The 20,594-nt window shown below is 47.6% G+C and overlaps 2 protein-coding genes across 3 annotated transcripts in view; one reads left to right on the forward strand and one right to left on the reverse strand.

The window, feature by feature from the left end:
* Nucleotides 1–20,242, forward strand: part of LOC1270695 (leucine-rich repeat neuronal protein 3) — an 81,941-nt gene extending 61,699 nt beyond the window's left edge. For both annotated transcript variants that reach the window (XM_061654460.1, XM_061654461.1), the window contains 4 exons: nt 5,253–6,433; nt 10,195–10,355; nt 12,362–13,417; nt 18,791–20,242. In XM_061654460.1, the coding sequence (XP_061510444.1) occupies nt 5,636–6,433; nt 10,195–10,355; nt 12,362–13,310 (1,908 nt within the window). In that variant the 5' untranslated portion in view covers nt 5,253–5,635 and the 3' untranslated portion in view covers nt 13,311–13,417; nt 18,791–20,242. The remainder of the gene's footprint in view (nt 1–5,252; nt 6,434–10,194; nt 10,356–12,361; nt 13,418–18,790) is intronic.
* Nucleotides 6,507–8,120, reverse strand: LOC133392805 (fibrinogen-like protein 1). Its single transcript, XM_061654462.1, has one exon. It carries the CDS (start codon nt 7,214–7,216, stop codon nt 6,761–6,763), a length of 456 nt encoding a protein of 151 aa, XP_061510446.1. The 5' UTR covers nt 7,217–8,120; the 3' UTR covers nt 6,507–6,760.
* Nucleotides 20,243–20,594: the final 352 nt, after the last annotated feature.

Below are 20,594 nucleotides of genomic sequence, written 5' to 3' on the forward strand. Positions count from 1 at the left end.
CTGTTTGGGCAATTCCTGAAGTATTCCTGAAGGCAATTCCAAAGCGTTGAGTGTATTGGTTCCTAGAAATTGCTTTCGCTTTATCGCTTTAAGATATCAATCTTCTGAAGGCCAATTCTAAGATACAAGAATCGAACAGAAGATCACTGATGTCGCATAATGTCAAATCTCTGATATGCAATTGTTTTGACAAGGAGTCTTTAAGGACCGGCTTATCTTGTCTAGCGCATATGTCAGATCCTCAAGATCTTGTACTCCAAGTCTTAAATTCCAATTGAAGCTAGACCCATATTTTAAACTTGAAACATCCATTCGAGAGCATCCTTTGTACCCAATGTGAATGTTGCCAAATAATCTTAGACTCCCTAATGTCTACGTCCAACAAGACCCACTCAAGTAACATTATCCTTGGTCAGACAAACTTGAACCTCTGCCATTTTATCAATTGAGCTCCAAAACTTACTTTAAAGTGCTGTTAGGCACCACTTGATCCTTCTCCCCAGCGTGAGGACACCCCTAGCACACTACCCAAATCTGACGTGTCAGCTGCCACACCCATCGCACACGAAGAACCGTAGCGTGTTGGGTCCGCACATCCGCACCGAAATATATGTCACTTTAAATAGCAGAAATGAATCACACTCACGTCCTCGTGTCATCTTGGAATAAATAATAGTCTCGGTCATGCGACTACGAGTGGTGCGGCTCCAACCACCGTGTCATCCACCCGGAGAGCGGAAGATTTTCCCAGGAGCCTCCACTACGAATTCTAACCACGAATTAAGGAGTACATACAAACTCCAAACTCCCAGCCCGTTCGTTCGTACTTTCGCTCCAGCGCAGAACCCGGGTTTTGGCTAACGAGTAGCAACGCTGCAACGCTGGGGGTACGCTTGTAAGACTTCCAACGACAACAAGATGGATGAAGCTTCCGTGCGCTCACACACAAACACACAGTCACAGAGCGATCGTTTTTGCGCTGCCAGCGAGCAGACACCCAAAACCGTCTCACCGGAATGACATTCCCTCGTGGGGACAACAGCTCGTCCAAACCCCCGCCGCTCATCAGTGCAAGTGACAAAAGTAAATATTTTTCCACCACGTCCACGTTCCGGGAGAAAGTTTTCGCAACTCGGGCAGCTCGTGACAGTGTGGTACGGTGTGCAGTGGAATTTGGGGTCCCGTGATGGTACGGTTGCGTTTTTTTTTATGTATCACAAACATCCCGGAAAGTGTCCCTCGCTTCGAGCAAGCTGCAGCACACGAATGCAGCGTTGTTTTTCTCGCTCTTATCAAGCAGCATCAAGCAACATGCAGTCAACGTCGACAGACGACCCATCATTCCTGGTAGTAGTGCTTCTTGTATCTCCCAGTTGGGGACACACACACACCTTGCGTACCATGCCATTCCATTAATGAAGCAACCAAAGATGAAGTTCACTTTCGTATCTCGTACGTGTGTTTGGACGACGACGATATGACACTCACCTGCACACACACATACACACACGCAACCGGAACTCGGGTGGAATGGACCTGCTGTAACGCATCCTTGTCACGACCGTCCCTGTACGTACGTATATATAGCGTGACGTCCCATCCGAAACGGGGACACCCGGGGAGAAGGAATCCGCAGACCTCTTATCCTCCCGTTGTTATTTTAATGAGCGTAATGGCAACCGGTTCGCATTCATTAACACATACCCAACGGAAAGTGAAAAGTCAACGAACCGTCGGTAGAGTTGGAATGGCAAAAGTAGACGTCATTTTCAGGCTTTTTTCAGGCTCCATCCCAGAAAGGCGTGTAGGTATCTTGTGTCTCACGAAAAATACAGGATCACTTTACCCTCGTTAGTGCCGTGTTTGGGTTGATGGTTGTTGGAAATTTCCATCACAACTTTAAGACTTGCTTGCTCGGCAGGTGATGTAGTTTGCATACTAAACTGTTACGTTTTATCACAACTAAAACATTTTTAAACTAAAAAAAATGTTCATTACTATTGTCCAGACACAATATCGCGGATAATTTATCATCCTCCGTTTTACAAAACAAAAACTCCCGAAAAGCACTCCGTTGTGATTCAGCAAAGTGAACATTCATTCCAAACCATGAAATGAGCTTTGCAGTTCATTTCCCTCCCGGTTATATTTACTCTTCACTTCCCATCCTTTGCTCCCCATGGGATGGTGGGAGTCATTTTTCTCCATTTTTTGTGTGTTGTGTGTTGCTTCTTACACCTGCAACATCAAAAACTCTGCGTCCTGTGGTCCGTGTGGCCGTCCGAGCCTCGCCTGAATAATGTATTGCTCGTCTCATTATCCTTCCGCATGAAAGGGTACCACGTTTCCTTCACCTCCACCACCGGCCACCCCCCGGAATGGCCGGATGCAGTAAATGCAGATGCATCTTTTAGCCACCAATCCACCGACAGTTTCTGTCCGCCCGCTTTTGCAACCGGTGAAAGAAATTCAAATAAACAATGATTCATGAATAATCTACACCCTCGGTGGCGACAATGGTGGTGGTGGCAAAAACGGGGACGAGGCGTGGACCGGAAAAAATGGGAAAAAATAAAACAGACACAAAACAAACTCCCAGCCAAAGGAATGCGGCGAATTCGCAACAGCGGACAAAACGGGGCAGATGCTAGCGCGAAAAGCTCGTCCCGGGTTTTCACCCGAGCATGTAAAATCTGCACACACCTGCACTTTTGCATTTTCCTTCTGCTCCGAAAACAAGACAGTGGGCTGATTATTTGTGTGCTGTGCATCTTTCCGTTTCCGTTGTCTTGCAGACGCAGTAGGGAGGGTGGCTGTGGGGGACATGTTTATTTTTTTATATGCTTATTCTTTCCACCTGTGCTGCGGTTGCTGGTGTTGCCCCCCGTCTGGTGGCAACTTTTAAGACAGTCATTTTTTTTTTGTTAGGGCTAGGACCCTCGTGGAATGTGTGCTACTGTTTTGTGTCTGTGTGGTGCACAACTGTAGCTGCAGGTGAAGAAGCACATCCTGAGACGACCGAGTCGTTTACCTGCCGTCATGGCATGCGCTGCAGATCCTGATGCACTAAAGAACACGGCGACCAACAGTAGTTACCATGTAAACGAGGCAAAACGGGGGTGCAAGCGACAGGGGTTCAGAAACGTGACAGAAGCCTTTTATTCTTCCCTCCTGCTTAGCGTTTCATCCCCCGTGCGTTGAACTTCTCTGCCGTCCCCCTTCCCCCTCAGTTTGGCAGTATTTTCGTCACTTTACTTTCGTAGCGGACGGCGTTTACGGGCTGCCGTTTGCCTGGCGGGTACCTTCCAGGAGACGGCAGGCCGGTAAATATTGCACCGGATCACGTACGAGCCTCCGGTGCAACCGAACCCTGGCTCGTTGTTCCGCCCTCCCCCTCAGGAGACGACAGTTAGTAGTAGCCGCATGCTTTACGACAGCGGCGCTGTGCCAGAAGGAAAATTATTAAAAATTCACCGTAACATTATTTACGTGACGCGGTAGCATCGTCTGGGCCACGGCAACGACGTCCCCAAAAATACTTACTCACCTCCCTTCGCTCTCTCTTTCTCTCTCTTTCCCTCTGAGCGCTATTATTGTGAAGCTACTTGGGAAGGTTGGAGCTCCAGTGAACGAGCTTAAAAGCTGCAGATAGTCCCACTGTGACCATTGTGTGTGTGTATGTGTGTGCTTTAATGCTGCAAGTACCTCCCCAACAGAGTTTGGGCTATATATAGTTGTCGGCTGCTGCTCGGAATGGCTCAATCGCCACGCGGACGTGTTGTGGGTAATGGGTGTTACCATTGGTTGCAAAGTTGACTGATTTAAAGCAGCGTTGGGAAATGCGGTCCGTACCACAGCAAGGGGCGCAGGTGGAGTTAATCTGTCACTACGGTAACTACCGCGTGTGGATTAAAGTGTCCATTATTTGAAGCGTTGGAGCATTATTGTGGGACATCAAAATGCCTAGTACGACATATTTGCAGGACCTTTTTGGAACATGTTTGAAGGTTGATTTAATTTAATTCATTACACCATTCATTGAAATGTATTTTAAACGACTTCCAGGTAAAGAATTAATTAATTACTTTGTAACAATCACCATTGAATATTAATTCCATAGCAAAAAGACACGTTCCTCCACAAGTCGTAGTCATACAGCTTAAACATCTTTATCAATTCGTCAAATTCACTTAAATTTTGTAACACATTCAATCCTCAAACTTGCTTTCATGAACAAAAAAGCTTCAAAACTCACAAGTATTCTAATTAAGGAAAAGTTTTACAAAGTCACTGCTCTTATTGATAAATTAGCCGTTATACAGTGTGTAAGATATTGAAATTAATGTCTAAACTTTTGCCCAAAATCCCCTAATTAAAGTACACGCAACATCTCAGAACAACGTCACCAAACCGACAGAGTGCAACCAATCTTCCGAACGGTATACCCCCTCCGGGATTGCTTCAAAAAGAAGGAACCCAACATTCCAAAATGTCAAAATGTTACTACTTCCACATCAACGACAGCGCTGGCAAACGGTGGTAGAAGCACTGAAAGAAGAAAGAGAGAGAAAGAAAATAAGAGCTCCACCATTTAAACCGGGCTTTAGCAGAAACAGCTGTTTCTTAGCGAGAGTTAACAGATCCGTCTTCCAGCGTCCTCCAACACCGGTGGTGGTAATCATCCTTCTGCCCCGAGCAAATGGTTTAATCCGATTACGGGTCACACTTGAAAGGGTGGCACCCTTCCATTCCATCTACTTTTTCCTGCTCCTCTTCTGGGTGCAATGAGCGAGAAAAACGGTTCAGCGACACCCGGACACGGGGTGGCTGAAAACAAATCTCAGGAAGAAATTCTTCCGCACTTTCCCCGTCCGGCTGGACGTGACAGGCACCCAGATGAACAGATGTCAAATCGAGCTGTCAGTCAAAGCGGTTGGCGGGCTGCCTAGAACCCGATACCACCGGCTTGAAAATGCGGGTTTTACTCGCTCAGACTGGTAGCGACACTCCAACCCCGAAGCGTGAAGCGCGTCACCAGCGTTGCCTTGAAATGTGTCCCCGTTGTCGTTCTGGTTCCACTGCTTTCATTTCGACCCTGAAGCAGATAAAATTAATTAGTTGAATTTAAATATCTAATCACCGGAATGGATAGCACGCACAGAGCGGTGCGGCGTGGTTGAACCACTCTAGAAGCAATGCGCTCTCTATGCTGCTCACTAATGATTTCATTTCTTATTCCTCTTTCCTTCCAGAACCAACCCACCCCGTCCGATCAATGCATGAGTGCGGAGATGCAACGGGCAACGGTTTGATTCCGGAGTGCGCGCACATCGTTACGAAGCGCGTGTTGGACGATGACGATGACGTCCAGTGTCACCAGCAAGTGGCCCGTCGATAGGCTACGATCCACTCGATCCATCAACAGTTCGATTGTGTCCACGAGACGGTAGATTTAATTAGCATTTTTGTACGCAGTTTTCTATCACGTTCGTCACGGTTAAACAGAGCGCGCGCGAGAGAGAGAGAGACCGTGCCAGTGCAAACCCCTCCGTGTCTCCGAGTGCAAGGGAAACAGTGCAGACCGCACCGACCAGTGCCCGGTGTCGGAAGCCGAACTCAACCCCAGGGAGGCACCATGGTGCCGCTAAAGGCAAACAGTCGCGTCATCATCTACTCGTCCACGCTCGTGCTGCTGGTGTTTCTGCAGCAGGTGTACACGTTCTGCCCGTCGATATGTACCTGCGAGGGCGACCCGAACGTGCGGACGTGGTGCATCGGGGCCGGGCTGGACGTCGTCCCGATCCAGCTCAATCCGGACGTGCGCTACATCAACCTGACCGCGAACCGGATCACCAACGTGCACTTTACGCTCACCTTCTACTACAAGCTGGAGGTGCTCGATCTGGCCGGCAACCGGATCGAGGCGCTCGGGTCGCGCAACTTCGACACGCAGCAGGCGCTGCGTACGCTCAATCTCAGCGATAATGCGATCGTCTCCATACCGAAGGATGCGTTCCGGGGGTTGCAGCGGCTGCAAACGCTCAAGCTGTGCGGCAATCGCATCGACACGATACACCCGGCCGCCTTTCACGATCTGCGCAATCTGATCGAGCTGGATCTGGAGGGCAACGCGCTGACCAGCCTGGAGCCGAGCACGCTGCGCCACCTGTACTCGCTCGAGGTGCTTTCGTTTCAGAACAATCAGCTGCTCGAGGTGCCGTACGAGCGGAACCTGGAGCATCTGGGGCAGCGGCTGCAGCTGCTCGACCTTTCCGTCAACCTGCTCGAGTACATCGCGAACGATAGCTTCGTGGCGTTGCGGGAGCTGCGTACGCTCCGGCTCGGCGGCAACATACTAACCGAGCTGGACTATGGGGCGTTCCACGGGCTCAGCGGACTGAAGGCGCTCGACATCGTTGACAATAATCTTACAGTAAGTGTGTCCGTCAAAATTATTCCTATTTTGTTGAAACATGTTGAAAGTTCAAGCAGCATACGAAGGCACATGGTTGTATAAATGTTTATTTCACGAATCATCATTCTTGAGTACGCCATACCTAAAGTGGAATTTTGGTAATAATACCAAACAATTGCTCGCGAATCCTTTTCGTTCATGTACACACCATTAAGATTAGAATAGTGACAATGCTTGTACCACCAAGCACCACTATAATCGATTGCACAGTTTGAATCCGCTTTGGCATCATTGTCTTGATCCAGCGTTGTAAACTTCATCCCCCTGTGATACACCAACGAATCGCTAGCCGTTCCCGAGTAATCTTCCAGCTTCTTCAGCGGGGTCCTGGTCCTTCCCACTGCCAATCTCGAACTGTCTGTACCGTGCGTACACGTAATTGCCGGCGAAATCTTCCAGCTCCACCAGCAGCTCGTGCGATCGGCCCGACGTCAGACGATGCACGCGCTCCAAACCGAGCCAAAACTCACCCACCACGCTTCCGAACCCATTCACGTACTCACTCCAGCCACGCTGAAAGTTTAGCAGCCCATCGTACCGCTGCTGCATCACCAACCAACCTCCTCCAAAGCGGCTCTGCTCGCAGTACCCATCGAACGCGGTTTCGTTTTCGAACGGCTGTATCAGATACCTGCCCGATATCCTTGGCAACGCTTCCTTGCACGATCGTACGGGAGTAGACAACTGGTAGGTGGTCTGCACAGTGGGCTGGGCCGTACATGCTGTCTGCTGGGCAAGCATTCTACCCTACTGCTCCTGGAGTGTGGTTAGATTGTGTCCAATCTTTTCACTCATCCCCTGGACGGTTGAATCCACCTCGAGCAGCTTGTTCTGGAGATAGTCTAACTGCGCGGCGAACATTTCGTAGCCAAAGCCCGACAGTGCTGCCCGTGTATCGTTTCCTTTGGCAGTACAAACTGAAGAGCAAAATCGTACACCAAGCTGTCATGATGAGCGAAGAAATAGCACTAAAGATTGAGGGAGAATAATTGCAAATTCTTCTTTAAAAGACGACTTCGCGACGGCGTTATCAATTTCTGGCATACAGTGGCGCACGGAATTATTGGCACAGCTGCACCAAACCGAATGTTTCGAGCCGTTTTTACTCCATTTAATATATTTTTGGGCCGGTCTGGTGGTACTGTCGTCAACTCAAACGACTTAACAACATGCCCGTCATGGGTTCAAGCCCTGAATAGACCGTGCTCCCATACGTAGGACTGACTATCCTGCTATGGTAACAATAAGTCACTGAAAGCCTAGCTCACTTCACTAGTGGGTACAGGCAGGCCTTGACCGACAGCGGTTGTTGTGCCAAAGAAGAAGAAGAAGAATATGTTTTTATGCTAATGGAATGATTAATTCTTCATTCATTGAACATACAACATAGTTGAAGTTATAATAAAGGTTTTCATTATCACGAAGAGTCACACAAGCCATCCGAGGCTTTCAAATAAATAGTCAAATCCTGAAATGTTCGATAGGGTGTTCCATACAACTCCTAAGAAAAATCAAAATACAATACAGGATATTGACTAAGGTCATATACTCAGTTCATATATCGATATACATGAGCAAATATGAAGAAGATGTGGAAAGAGCTATGTAATTTCTGAACTCTTATTCTACTTTTACATGTCAAACATTTGCTTTCTTTTATTTACGTTGATGAACTCTCAGATTAAATTTCAAGTATTCATTTTTTCTTATATCCTATAACGTTTTTTTAATGCGCATTTTAATAAGTATTTCATTTATTTGGGGATCATTCAATCAAAAAGAGCTATTTTTTCAAATGTTTGTTAAAAAAAGGCAAATCGTACATATTTAACTAAGCGATGATGATTAATTTTCAACGTCATGCCACTTAGCTTACGTGAACCTTTCGGATAGAAGTGCTTTTGCTGACCGGTCAGCTGATACACGGTACGTTTGTTGGAGACAGTAAAGCCTTACCTTGGGTAGGGGGACAATACTGCTCATAAATAAGTTAAAGGGATAAGATGTACTATCCTATGTACTATCAGATCTGACCTTTTGTCCGTTCTGGAAGCTTTATTTATACTGCCATCTTACGGAAGTTAGCGCACATTTGTAACTTTCTCTTTCGCAACTTGACGCGCTTTGACGAACGGTGGGTTTTTTTACTTCCTGGTGGGTTTTTACACTTTCAATGTTTTACTTAAGGTCTAATGTGTTTCTTATTCTAATTTCTCTTTCTTATTTATGACCTACTCTGAAGACTCACAACCTATTGGTACGGCATGATTTTCACCACGACTAAAGCAGGATTAAGTTTGACAGTTCTTTGTTATGTGTTGAAAATCATGTGTCAAAACTGAAATTTCATTTTGAAACAAATAAACCATCTGACAGCTGTTGAAAAACATATTGTATGCAGTGAATAACAATGTTTATATTTGAAATTGACTTGGAAAACCCTGTAAGTCGTTGGCGTAGTCAAGCGATCGAGATTTTGATGTCCTTCCCATCAAGACAAAATCAAAACCTGCAAGTCACTAAAATTTGATGTTAATATTTCCTAACGAAGTGCACATTTTCACAAAAACACACATACACACAGGCATAACATTTTCCCCCTTGTGTATGAAGGTAAACATTGCACTACGGCGCTACTACTTTGTCCTATTGTCCGTGCACCGTACCGTATCGACACGACATAATGCCCCGCAGTTGCCCGACGGTCGCCTTTGAACCTCCGTTCTTCTCCGTCGAAACCATTCGCTCTAACACCACATTATGGTCAATTCCATTGAAATGGCCTTGTCCTTCGTTCCGTTCCCCTTCGTGAATAGGGGACAAACAACAAAATCACCATAAACTCGCCTTCATCCGCAAAATCCATTCCACATGATCCACCCGCGGAAACCGCGTTAGTTTGGTCCATCCCTCCCCTTACGCTCCTACAACACACGCGCATCCGATCACCTTTTCCCCGTAGCGTTCAAAACCCAACCCAGTGCAACAATAAAGCACAAAGAGCGCACACATGAACCGTTCTCTCTCTCTCTCTCTCTGGCGCTCTCGCGCACAACATAAAATATGCAAACTCATACAATTTACATAAATCATTCTCGAATAATTACTCCGCAACCGGAGCAAACGGTCAATGGCCGGAAGGCTAGTTGTCTACCCCCGTCGCCGCTTCTAGTGCTGCCGATCCCGATCCGATCCGTGCGTTGAGGATGTTGATGATGACGATGATGTTGTTGTCTGCAAAGGAGGGCCCGGAAATCTGCACCCGGAACCGGGCCAACACTATCCCGTGTGTGCGTGTGTGTCCCGGCCGCACAAGAGAACAGAAACAATACATTTGCTGCCATAGTCATCGCGTCGCATCGACTGGCCGGGGCTAGTAAGGGGTAATGTGTGTGACCTGGCGTGTTTGTGCAACCCACGGACACAACATCGGCTAGCTTTATCGGTGCGGCCAGCGCGAGCGCGTTATAGTCCGAGACCGTTCGCGCGCATACATTTTGTTCGGCCACAGAGCCATTCCAGTGCTGGTGCCGTTGCCGCCGGACTGAATGTTTAATTAATTAATAATTTATAGAATGAGTGATTTCGCTGGCGGGCATCCCACAGCGACAATCGCGCCATTTGTGCCATTCGTATGCTGCTGCATCCTTTGCATCCCGATTTCACCACAACCATATCTAACCTCACACACCAACCGTTGCTTTTCTCCACCTTCACAGGTTGTGCCAACACTGCAATTATCAAAATTGTGTAATTTAACGTATTTATCGCTGAGCGGAAACTACTTCGAAAGTCTGCCGGCGGTCGCATTTCTGAACCTGTTCCAGCTGCAGCAGCTCCACCTCGACCGGCTCGATCGGCTGCAGCGCATCGATGCGAGGTAAGTAGCAGTGTGTATGTATGTGTGGCGTATGATTTCAGCACAAATGAAGATGTGTAACCTTTTCTGGTTCGAAACGGGGGGGTTTGAATTTTAATTACATTCTCATACACACGCACAGGAACTGCAGCTGCCGGGAGGGGGCGTTTGTGGGTCGCATTATCATGACCACAGTACGCTCGGCTGGGGACACGGGCCCTCCATCAAGGGCCTTGGGGGGACACCAAAGTCACTTTCATTAAATTACAACTCATCCACACACACACACACATACATACAAAGGGGAAAGAACCGAAAGCCGTCAAGATGCCCCTGTCGCTCACAACGCAATTTCGCTTCCCGGGAGGCAAAAGTGGGAAGATTTTAATCTCCACTGTCACACGCTGACGTTGATGAGTGGATGTGTTCTGTGCCCCAGCACCGGCATGTAACTACTCCCCAAAAACCGGAGCGGTACGGAGCGTAATGGGTACAAAAAAGGCGCATCGTACACGTACGCATCGTACTCCTACTATCTGGTGTACGGTGGCCATATTGTTAGGAGAGTCCTTTCTCTTTGTGTCCCCGGGGGGGGGGGGGGGGGGGGGGGGGGGGGGAGGGAACGAGGCCACCCCGGGGGCGCTACGATAAGCAACAGTGCTGCCATGTAACAGTGTTGGCCACGGCACACACAGATTGAGGTGTTTTGTCCGGAAGCGTAGCGTAAGCGCGCCTGTGTCATCGTTCGTGTTTTGCTTTATCTGTAGCCGAGCAGGCTCTCCGGCCGTATCGATCCACAGCCGTGGCCACAAAAGGAGCCGATGTTTGTTTTTTGTTTTTGAAGACTAATGCAGATTTTTTGTGTGTTGCGAAAAAGCCTTGAAGCATGGATGACACTAGGATGATTAATTATCGTCTATCGTCCGCACGGTCGCGGAGACTCACACATCCATTCGACTCATTAAAAATTAATTTAGCAGAGCTTTTCAAAAGCAGAGCTTATGGGACCTCTTCAAATAGACTGTTTTTTGTTATTTGTAGCAATATGTTTACGGGAGTATTTGCTTCAATCTTACACACAAGTGTTCCTCGCGGTTATTTCCCCAGACATCCAGAGAAGAGAACTTCATCCCGGGGACATGGCTATCAGAGAGTAAGTGAACGTTACCTTACATTGTACTAAATCCTGGATCCAGTGGACACTATTTAAGCACCATCATCTTCCATCCCCTTATGGATTTCAGCGTCATTTAGAGGGTGCCGTAAGCGCCAAACCTGCTCTACGGAAGCAGCCGTACCGTCCAGGCCTAGCTGTGACACGTTTGGCTGCTGTAAAAGTAACAGCTTGGCCGGTCGACAGCGAGGAATGAGTGTCTAACGAGAAGGACTAGAGCTTCCAGACAACGGGCGAGCAACTACACTGGATATATGCGAGAGAACATTCTTGTTTTCTGTACCTATGTGTCTGTGTTAGTAGTTTTAAAATGATAACGTTCCTCTGGAGGAGCTGGAGTTAATCTTCAAGGTTTTTTGTAAACAGTGGGATACACTCGTTCATCGATCGATCAATGTTTTGCCTTAGGGATATTGTAAATGAATAACAAACATTCATCAAATTTATAACGATGGATTGGATGCTTGCATGCTCATGCACGCATCTTGAACCATTACCTTCGTTTTGAGAATGATATACTCGAACACGGAAATACAATTCCATCTTTACCTTTTGACGTAAAACTCAACCCAAAGTGTTTCTTTGTACAGCAACGGAGAAACTTTTGCGCACATTTTGTGGAAAACCACAACCATCGGAGTTCTATCATGTCCAACGTTCTGGATAGTGATTAGATCCCGAGATGGACATCCCCCTTTTCTGCGTCACGTTAGCAATTCCAATCGTACATCTTCATTTGTGTCAGAGCTGGTCGGCTTCGAATGTTTCCCTCTCGCCCGCACGGGTGTGGGAACGATAAATCACCTTCCCACTAGCACTAACTCCCTGCTTCTCATTCTACCACCCAAACCAGAGCGTTCGTGGACAATGCGGCCCTGCGGATTCTCACCCTGGACGATAATCCATCATTTGCGAGCTTACCGCTGCGACTGTTTCACAGCAACCCGAACCTGGCCGAGATTTCGATGCGCCGCAACGCGCTGATCCGGCTCGACGCCGTACACTTCCCGCTCGACCGGCTGCACCGACTCGAGCTCGGGGGCAACCCGCTCGTCTGCAACTGCTCCCTGCTGTGGCTGTGGCGGCTTACGACCGGCTACGGCCTACACGAGGCCGGCGACTTTCAGCTGATTGTGCCGGCGGCGGCAGCGGCCGCAGCACTCATTACCGCCGCCCAGCCGGAGGAGCAGCAGGAGCAGGCGGAGAGTCTGCTGCCGCCACGATCACACCACGGCCCGCTGTACGTCGATCGGGACGAGATCGGGTGCGATCGGGTGGAGGATGGCCGGCGGACGCGCCATCTGCTGCGCGCGATGACCGAAAGCGACATCGACTGTCCGACCCATCTGGTGACGGTGATTAGTGCGGTGCTGAGCATTCTGCTCGTACTGGCGACCGGTGCCAGCGTGCTGTACGTGTTGCGGTTGTCGAAGCGCCGCAAGCAGCTGCTCGCCGATGAGGACGATCCACGGCGCCGGTCCGGCGTTACGGAGCTGATCGTACCGCAGAAGGTGGACAAGCTGGAGCTGGAGCGCTACCTAGCCCAGCAGCAGTCGCTGGTGCACGAGTACCGTACGCTGCGGGCACCCTGGGAGCTTCCACTGCCGGTAAAGGAGGACCTGAAGTATGGGAGTGTGGCGGCAACGGGTCGCGATCTGAGCGGTGCGAATAGTGGGCACTCTACCACGGACCACTACGAAACGCTCGACTACTACCAGCATCAACACCAACAGCAGCAGCAGCAACAGCAGCAGCAGCAAAAGCGAACCACTCTCTCCCGTCCACACATCGTTTTCGTATGACTCTAGACCGGCCGACGTCACCGGGGCTACTGCACTGGGCGAAGAAGTACCAGCAGCGTCACGCCACTGCTGGAGTTCGAGAGCGCCGTCTGAAATTCCCTCATCCGGTAAGTAAGGCGGACCACTACATGGGAGCAATTTTGGGACAAATAGAAGAGTGTTGCCGGTCTCGTAGTACAGTCGTCAACTCGTACGACTTAACAACATGCCCGTCATGGGTTCAAACCCCAAATGGACCGTGCCGCCATACGTAGGATTGACTATTCTGCTATGGGGGGAAATCAATTAGTCACTGAAAGCCAAAGCCCATTAGTGGTACAGGCAGGCCTTGATCGACAACGGTTGTTGAGCCAAAGAAGAAGAAGAAGAAGAGTGTTGCATCATTTGGACTGGCCTGAAAAGAAATTCTTGACAAACAGAGACAAGAGTTGTTATTGGTTTATGTCAGGAATCGAACGTAGAACTTTTGAGGTATAATAACGTCGACTTACCTACGACACTAAGGATTCACACGCATTTGAGTGCGTTAGTCTCCTATTTAATCCACACTCATTTATTGCTTTTGTTCATCTTGAAACTGGCCATTACCTCCAGACCGTTACCTGTATTTTACGAATCAAATTTTCGCATTAACTAAATCGCGTTGTTCATAAAAATGTTAAGCCCCAAAACCATTGTCGATCATCTTTCGTACCGGGTTGCTGAATCACCGCTTTTGAGCAAACGGGCGCTTTATGACAGCCGTGAAAACGGACCGAAACCATTGTCACATACTTAAGCCATACCCAGGTCGTCCGTCATCACGACCTTTTGCAGACTGACCGAGTGTGGCTGGGGAGAGATGAATAGCATATTTGCGTGGACTGAACGTAGCATTCCAGGCGTAACAAGAAGCACAAAATACAACCCCACATATTGCACGCTCGTTTTGAGTTACTGTGATGGAATTGAGCTGCGAGCGGTCGTGCGTTGAGGGAAGAGGGAAAAGCTCAAAACCCCCGGAACTCAAGCTTTAGCTCAAGCTGGTGACTTTCACCGAGGGCCTCAACCTCAAACGACACACGCACACCGCCTAATAAGTAGTAGCTTCGGACGATAAATCTTCCGACAAATGGACCCAACCGAGGATGACTGTCCTCTCAGCTCGGCGTCGTTGGGTGCGCACCGTCGTTTGTCCCCGGTGCCACCCCAATCCCAGTCCCGGCTCTTATTGCCCCGCTACATCTTAATAAATATGTAACGACTTAGATGTATCTTTTATTTACTCTCGCTTTCGCATTTTCACGTTTGTCACGTCTTTTCTTTTCAACACGGGCCCCCCCGTGATGGGAGGGAGTTGAACTGGCCACCTGTGTGCTGCGAGGAAAAGCGAAAAAAAAAGAATACCAGCAGGACGATGGCAAAAGATTACCGCATGCGACGAAACGGTGCGTTGCTTTATTATGAAGAACTACGGCGGTGCAGGAAATGAATGCGAACGGAAATTTGTTTCATCGCCACCTTACGGCTCGTTTACAACGGTACCGAAACCGTCCCATTTTACCCCAGGTGATTGAATCTTTACGTCCGGTAAGGGGGGAGGGGGCATTTTTTGCTTCCTTTCTTTCTTTCGCTTCTCGAAGTTAAAGCTTAACATTATGGGGGTATGGTTAGAAAAGGAAAACCCAACGCTCGGTACAAAAAAAGAAGGATCTCGCCTTTATACTACCAAATTGAAAAGCATTTCTTTTCTGTTTCGGAGCCCTCCCACAGCCGTGTATTGCTTCCGGATTTTTGCACATTTTTTTTTGCTATTTACTGCTGTGCGCAATAGAGGCCTTAGAAAACTTCCCCAACACCAGGACACGTGGAAGAAAGCAAAAAAAAGAACGGCACAGGAAAAATCTCTGAGCCTTATTTGAATGGAAAGTAATTTATACAGATGCTCACCGGCTCAAACGGGCAAAACTTCATTTGCAGCTCGCCTTTGTTAGCCCTTAGCTGGACTAGTAGTGGGGGAGGGTGGAAGGATAATCTTTTGATTTGTGGTTTGTTAAGCCACGGTTGCGGAAGTTAGTTGGCTTCCTCCGGATCTTCGCGGGATTCAGTGGCGAAAGTTTTCTGCCACTGAAAATGAAATATTTCCTCCTATTGCAACGGACAGCGAAATAGAGCGATAAAATCATAATAAACATAATGAGTGGCGCTTGGAAACGATTCCTCGGATACCTGCAATTCTTGGTAACGTGTTTATGATGTTCGCACTAAACCGCCCAACAACAATAATCACAAAATAATCAGCACTTATCTCTGGGCCCCCTCTTCACCTATAATTGTCTGGCCCGTAGTGGGCAGCAAAGAACAACTGCGCGCCTGTAACAACATTCGAGCAGTCATTAGAAGATCATCTTGGCGTTGCGAAAACTTCGCCGGAATTGGCTCAACCACGCGCAGCCCATCTGTGGCAGCCTATTGCGCAAATTAGTATCGCTCTAATTCAATAACACATCATCGACACCCAGCGCCGACCCCGGAAAGGGCCGAGGGCGAAACCTTAACCCCACAGCATCCAAACGTACACACCCAACCTTTGAAACACCTCCTGCTTGTTCTCTCAGACCATCGGGCTCCGCTCGGTAACGCGTGCAGCACACGTGCGAGCTGATCGTTCTGCGAGCTCATTAGGGACGCACGAGCACGAGGGAACGGAAAGAAAGGCGAAATGCGCATTGCCTCCGTTACCAGGGCATAGCTTTCATCTGGGCCCCTATCGTGGGCTACATCACCGTGGCGATGGGTGAATCGATATTACCCGGAAGAGGCTCCAAAAATGGCGCAGCATCCAGAATTGGATCCGTCCAGGAGTCGAGGTAGGGGAGCAAATGGGGAATCGATTTGGGCCCATTCGAACAAACCTACTCTACTGTCCGTCTTTGTTTCAATCGGGTGTTGTCTATCCGGGGAGGGATTCTTTTTTTCTTCGTTTCTTCGCTGTTGTTCCACTTCGATTCTTTACCTTTCGACCTGGGCACGTTTGTCTTCCCGCTTTTTTTTTTTTTTTTTTTTTTGAAGGATGAGGAGGCCAGTCCTAGCGCAAAACGGTTCATTCGGTTGGAAAAGACATCGTTTGAATTATTTATCATTTGCCCATTGCCGATAGCCGGTCCGCTGGGCTGATGAAGCCTACGCAAGATTTTTTTGGGGGAGACTTCCGATTTTTCTGTTCCTTTTTCCTTCTTGGTTCCTTTCATCAGAAAACTGTCCCTCTCCCCATAGTTCCGACTTGCGCGACGGGAAATGAACGGACAAGCAGCCATCCCGGAACGATACGGCTGATAGGCGTAGTTGCGTAGCGCGGGCAGCTCGATAAGTCCGATGCCCATTTCCTGTCAATCGGTTGGCGTAAAAACGGTCGGAAACGGGACAGCATTGCACCATCGTTTCTGCTCAATGGCGTTTGGCGTAACAGCATATGGGAGGCAAACAAAAATCCCCCCCCTCTCCCCAGAAGAAACTGGGCATTAGGAATTAGCTCAGCACTTCCCGGAAGGCTTCCGGGTAGCGCACCGTTAAGTAATGCTTTATGAAATAAATCTTCCCCGTCGTTCGGATGGGTAATAAATAATGGGCTGCCGTTTTTTTCCCCAACTACAAGAAACAACAAAGCAGGAAGTGCAGAAAGCTTTTCGCGGTGCTGCTTCGTATGATGCTAACTGGGTCATATCGGAGAAGAAAAAACGGTTGCTAAAATCAAGCCGGAAGCTTTTGTTTTTTGGCCCAATAAGCAAATAATAAGAAATAAGAAATAATTTAGCAAAAATAGAGATCTGTTTCGTCTTGGCAAACGGCAGAGAGCAGCAAAAGCTGCTTACTTTCAGAACACTTTCTCATTAAAATGCGTTGCTTTGGATATTTGGATCCCCGTACAAAAGGAACTTTTTCGTTTGGGGCCGGTTTTCTTACCCCCTTCAAAATCAATCCCTAAACAAAACGGGGCAGGGCAAAGTTTTCATAATGAAAATTTAATGCCCGCCCGATTGAACCCCGTTTTGCGGGATGTACGGTTCACGGTGTTCGCCTGCGCGGGACACGGGCGAGTTAATGAAATGGCGATTTACCAGCATTTCTTGGACATTCGATTTCTTTCCTACCCCGCCTCCCAAGAAACAAGCGCAAAATGCACACCAAACGACCGACTGAAACTAAAACAACCCTCCTCAGAGCCCACAAATGGTCCAATATTGACTTACGGCCACACCGATCGATTGCGGAGCGCCTTTGATTCACGCCAAACGATTCGGTTCGGACGATCTTTGCCGTCGACTAACAGCAAAAAACGATTCGGTTGACGTTTCGGTTTGCGGCAACGAATTTCATTGCCACTGTGTGTGTGTGTGTGTGTGTGTGTGTGTGTGTGTGTGTGTGTGTGTGTGTGTGTGTGTGTGTGTGTGTGTGTGTGTGTGTGTGTGTGTGTTGAAAAAAGCGGCGAAAGAAAAAGCGCTGATGAAGAAGAAATTGAACAAACGAGCTGCTGCTGCTGCTGCTCATTCCACTACAAGACAACGGCAAACAGGAGGCAAAATCCCTTCACCAGTTAAAGGCCACCGGGAAAATGGTGGTAACACCTGGGCAACGGCAAAAAAGCTTTCCCGCATCTCTTGCCACCGCCTTGCCGACGATGAAAACACGGAGCCAGAACGGAGAGAATGATAATTTAATTTCGATTTAGCATTCACTCCACCGCTCCACCATGCCCAGAGTGGGGAAGTGGAAAATATGCACACACACACACACACACACACACACACACACACACACACACACACACAAACACACAAACCGAAAGAGAAAAAACCCTTTCTGGTCGAAAACGGCAAAGGATGACGGCACCCTTTTTTTTTTGCTACATTTTTCTGCTTTCTGGCGGATGCTGTTCTGTCGTGCACCAGCTGTTACTGCAGTGCTTCGTTGGATGTGTCGATGTTCTTCCGGGGGATTTTTGTGTTCACTCTCTCTCTCCTGCTGTCCCCGGGTCTTCCGGTTTCGCACCGCAACCGATGAACGACGGTTTGGTTCGACTTTAATTTAGAGCCATTTTTCATGCAATTGCTCGAATCGGAGCTCATTGTTATCGCTGTTTATTTGCAAAAGATTCGATTGCAGATACACCAAAGAGGGGAAAAATAGGGAAAACAAATTTAATGAGTACAAGAATATCCCTTTCCTTTCCATATGCTAAGCTGCTTTCGTCTCTGTTGACGCCAATCGGAACCATTATGCGCCTTATGCTTACTGTAGCTTCCTCGAGGAAGAGACCGAAATCCTGCCAATCAACCCAAACGACAACCAAAAAAAAAAGACTCGGTCGTCTCCTAATAATACCTACGTGTAAGCCCACATGCACACCGTAATCTCTATTTAATGAAAATTTTCCCGTTCATTTTCTTCCCCCTTCGTTTCATGTCTGCATTGCCAATCATCATCGCGCGCAACCCCCGCAGCCGATCGAAATCTCCGGAAGTGCTGCATGGTAAGTCTGCCCGAAACTGAGCGCGCGCGCTCGCCCGCACACAACCATTACGCGCTTCGGAATTCGGAAACAATCCGCGGAGGCAAACCCCAACCTTTTTCACCTTTTCATGGACACAACCAAAGATATACACACGCACATCCATATACGTACACAAGTGGATTATGCTTTTTGGCTGGAAAATGGTCGTGGGCAGCAGGCAAACAGCTAAAGCAACGATGATTTGCATTGGAAATGCACAAAGAAAGCAACAACCCAAAGCAACAACAAAAAACAACGGAACATAGAAAAGAAAAACCATAAAAAGGATAATCCTTCAAACACCAGACAGAATAGCAGCACAGAGATGAAATAAAACAGCAAACGCACAACCGCGTCTTGGGAATAGGGGAATAGGGATGGCACAACAGTAAGGGTGGGAAGCATAGGAATGGAATTGCCAGAAATGAAGATTGAAGTGCGGTGACAGGTGACGTCAGAGAAAACGATGATGGCCGGTGAGTAATACAAAAAAAAACTGGGAATCGTTTCCGAGGAGGGGTCTGGTAACCCAGGGGTGGTGTTCCCGAGGACCGACGGCCTTAGGTTTAGGTTATGCAAAAATGTGTAAATTAAATGTAGCGAAGATGCGAAAGCGAGCACAGCAAGGAAACTGTGGTGGGATAAAATGGAGCGAAGAAAACATTATATTAATGATTATAGCAGTGGCAGTGGCAGCAGCACCAGGTAACACGCGAAAGGCGGTAGGTTAAGACGGGAAATGAAACTTCACGTGAATACCTTTTTTTCTGTCCTTTTTATTTTGTTTATTATTTTGCACAATTCGTTATTTTTTTAAACTGACAGACAGATTTTTAACAACACAAACAAATAACATCAGTTGAAATATTTAAAAAAAGGTAATTATTTTCTTTACCCTATGGTAATCTTGGCTTTCTTTTGTGAAAACTAAAAACTGTCTAACGCTGGAATTGTGTGTTGTTCGCTCATTGAAAGAACATGTGAAATAGTGATAAGCGTTGCAGAAAGATTTATACCACTTACCGCATAAATGTACACATGCTAATACGTGATACGCAAACGGGCTTCTGAAAACAAAGGGGATAGGACGGAATTGAACAACAAGCACTGGCAGCACAGACAGCACACACGAAGACGTATAACAAATTGTGAATTTATACGAGTGGATTTGTATAGTATATATCTAGACGTGCAAGAAGCGATTTGTTTTGTACTCGATTGCGGTCCTTTGCTAAGAGAAGAGCGCTCATATGGTTTTTTTTTGTATAAGTAAAGCACACCAACATACACACCCACAAAATACCTTCACACCGAGTGATACACACTTAAACATTAACGAAAATGGGAAGAGAAATGCAGTAGAAGAAGAAAAATTATGAAAAAGCAAACATTTACACAAAAACACACTGTTGTGTTAGGCTGTTTCGTATCGTACGGAACACTTCCGACTCTCTTTCACTGCAAAGATCGATTGATGTTTTCTCTGACTGGTGTATCAACAACGACCTGCTAATTTCTGTTGATAAGTGTACGTCAATGTCTTTCTTTAGAATAGCTAGTCCGATAAGGTATATCTATAGCATATCAGGGACACAACTACCGCGGTGCAATACGGTCAGGGATTTAGGAGTCACCCTGGATCGCAAACTAGATTTCCGACAACATTACTGTGATATTTTAGACAAAGCTAACAAAATGCTAGGATTTATTCGTCGACATTCGAGAGAACTTAATGACCCACACTGCCTGTTAAC

This window comes from Anopheles gambiae, chromosome 3 (assembly GCF_943734735.2).
Source record: "Anopheles gambiae chromosome 3, idAnoGambNW_F1_1, whole genome shotgun sequence".
Taxonomy (NCBI): Eukaryota; Metazoa; Arthropoda; class Insecta; order Diptera; family Culicidae; genus Anopheles; species Anopheles gambiae.

Excerpts from the sequence above, each read along its gene's own strand:
- LOC133392805 (XM_061654462.1), bottom strand. The coding sequence starts at position 7,216 with ATGCTTGCCCAGCAGACAGCATGTACGGCCCAGCCCACTGTGCAGACC.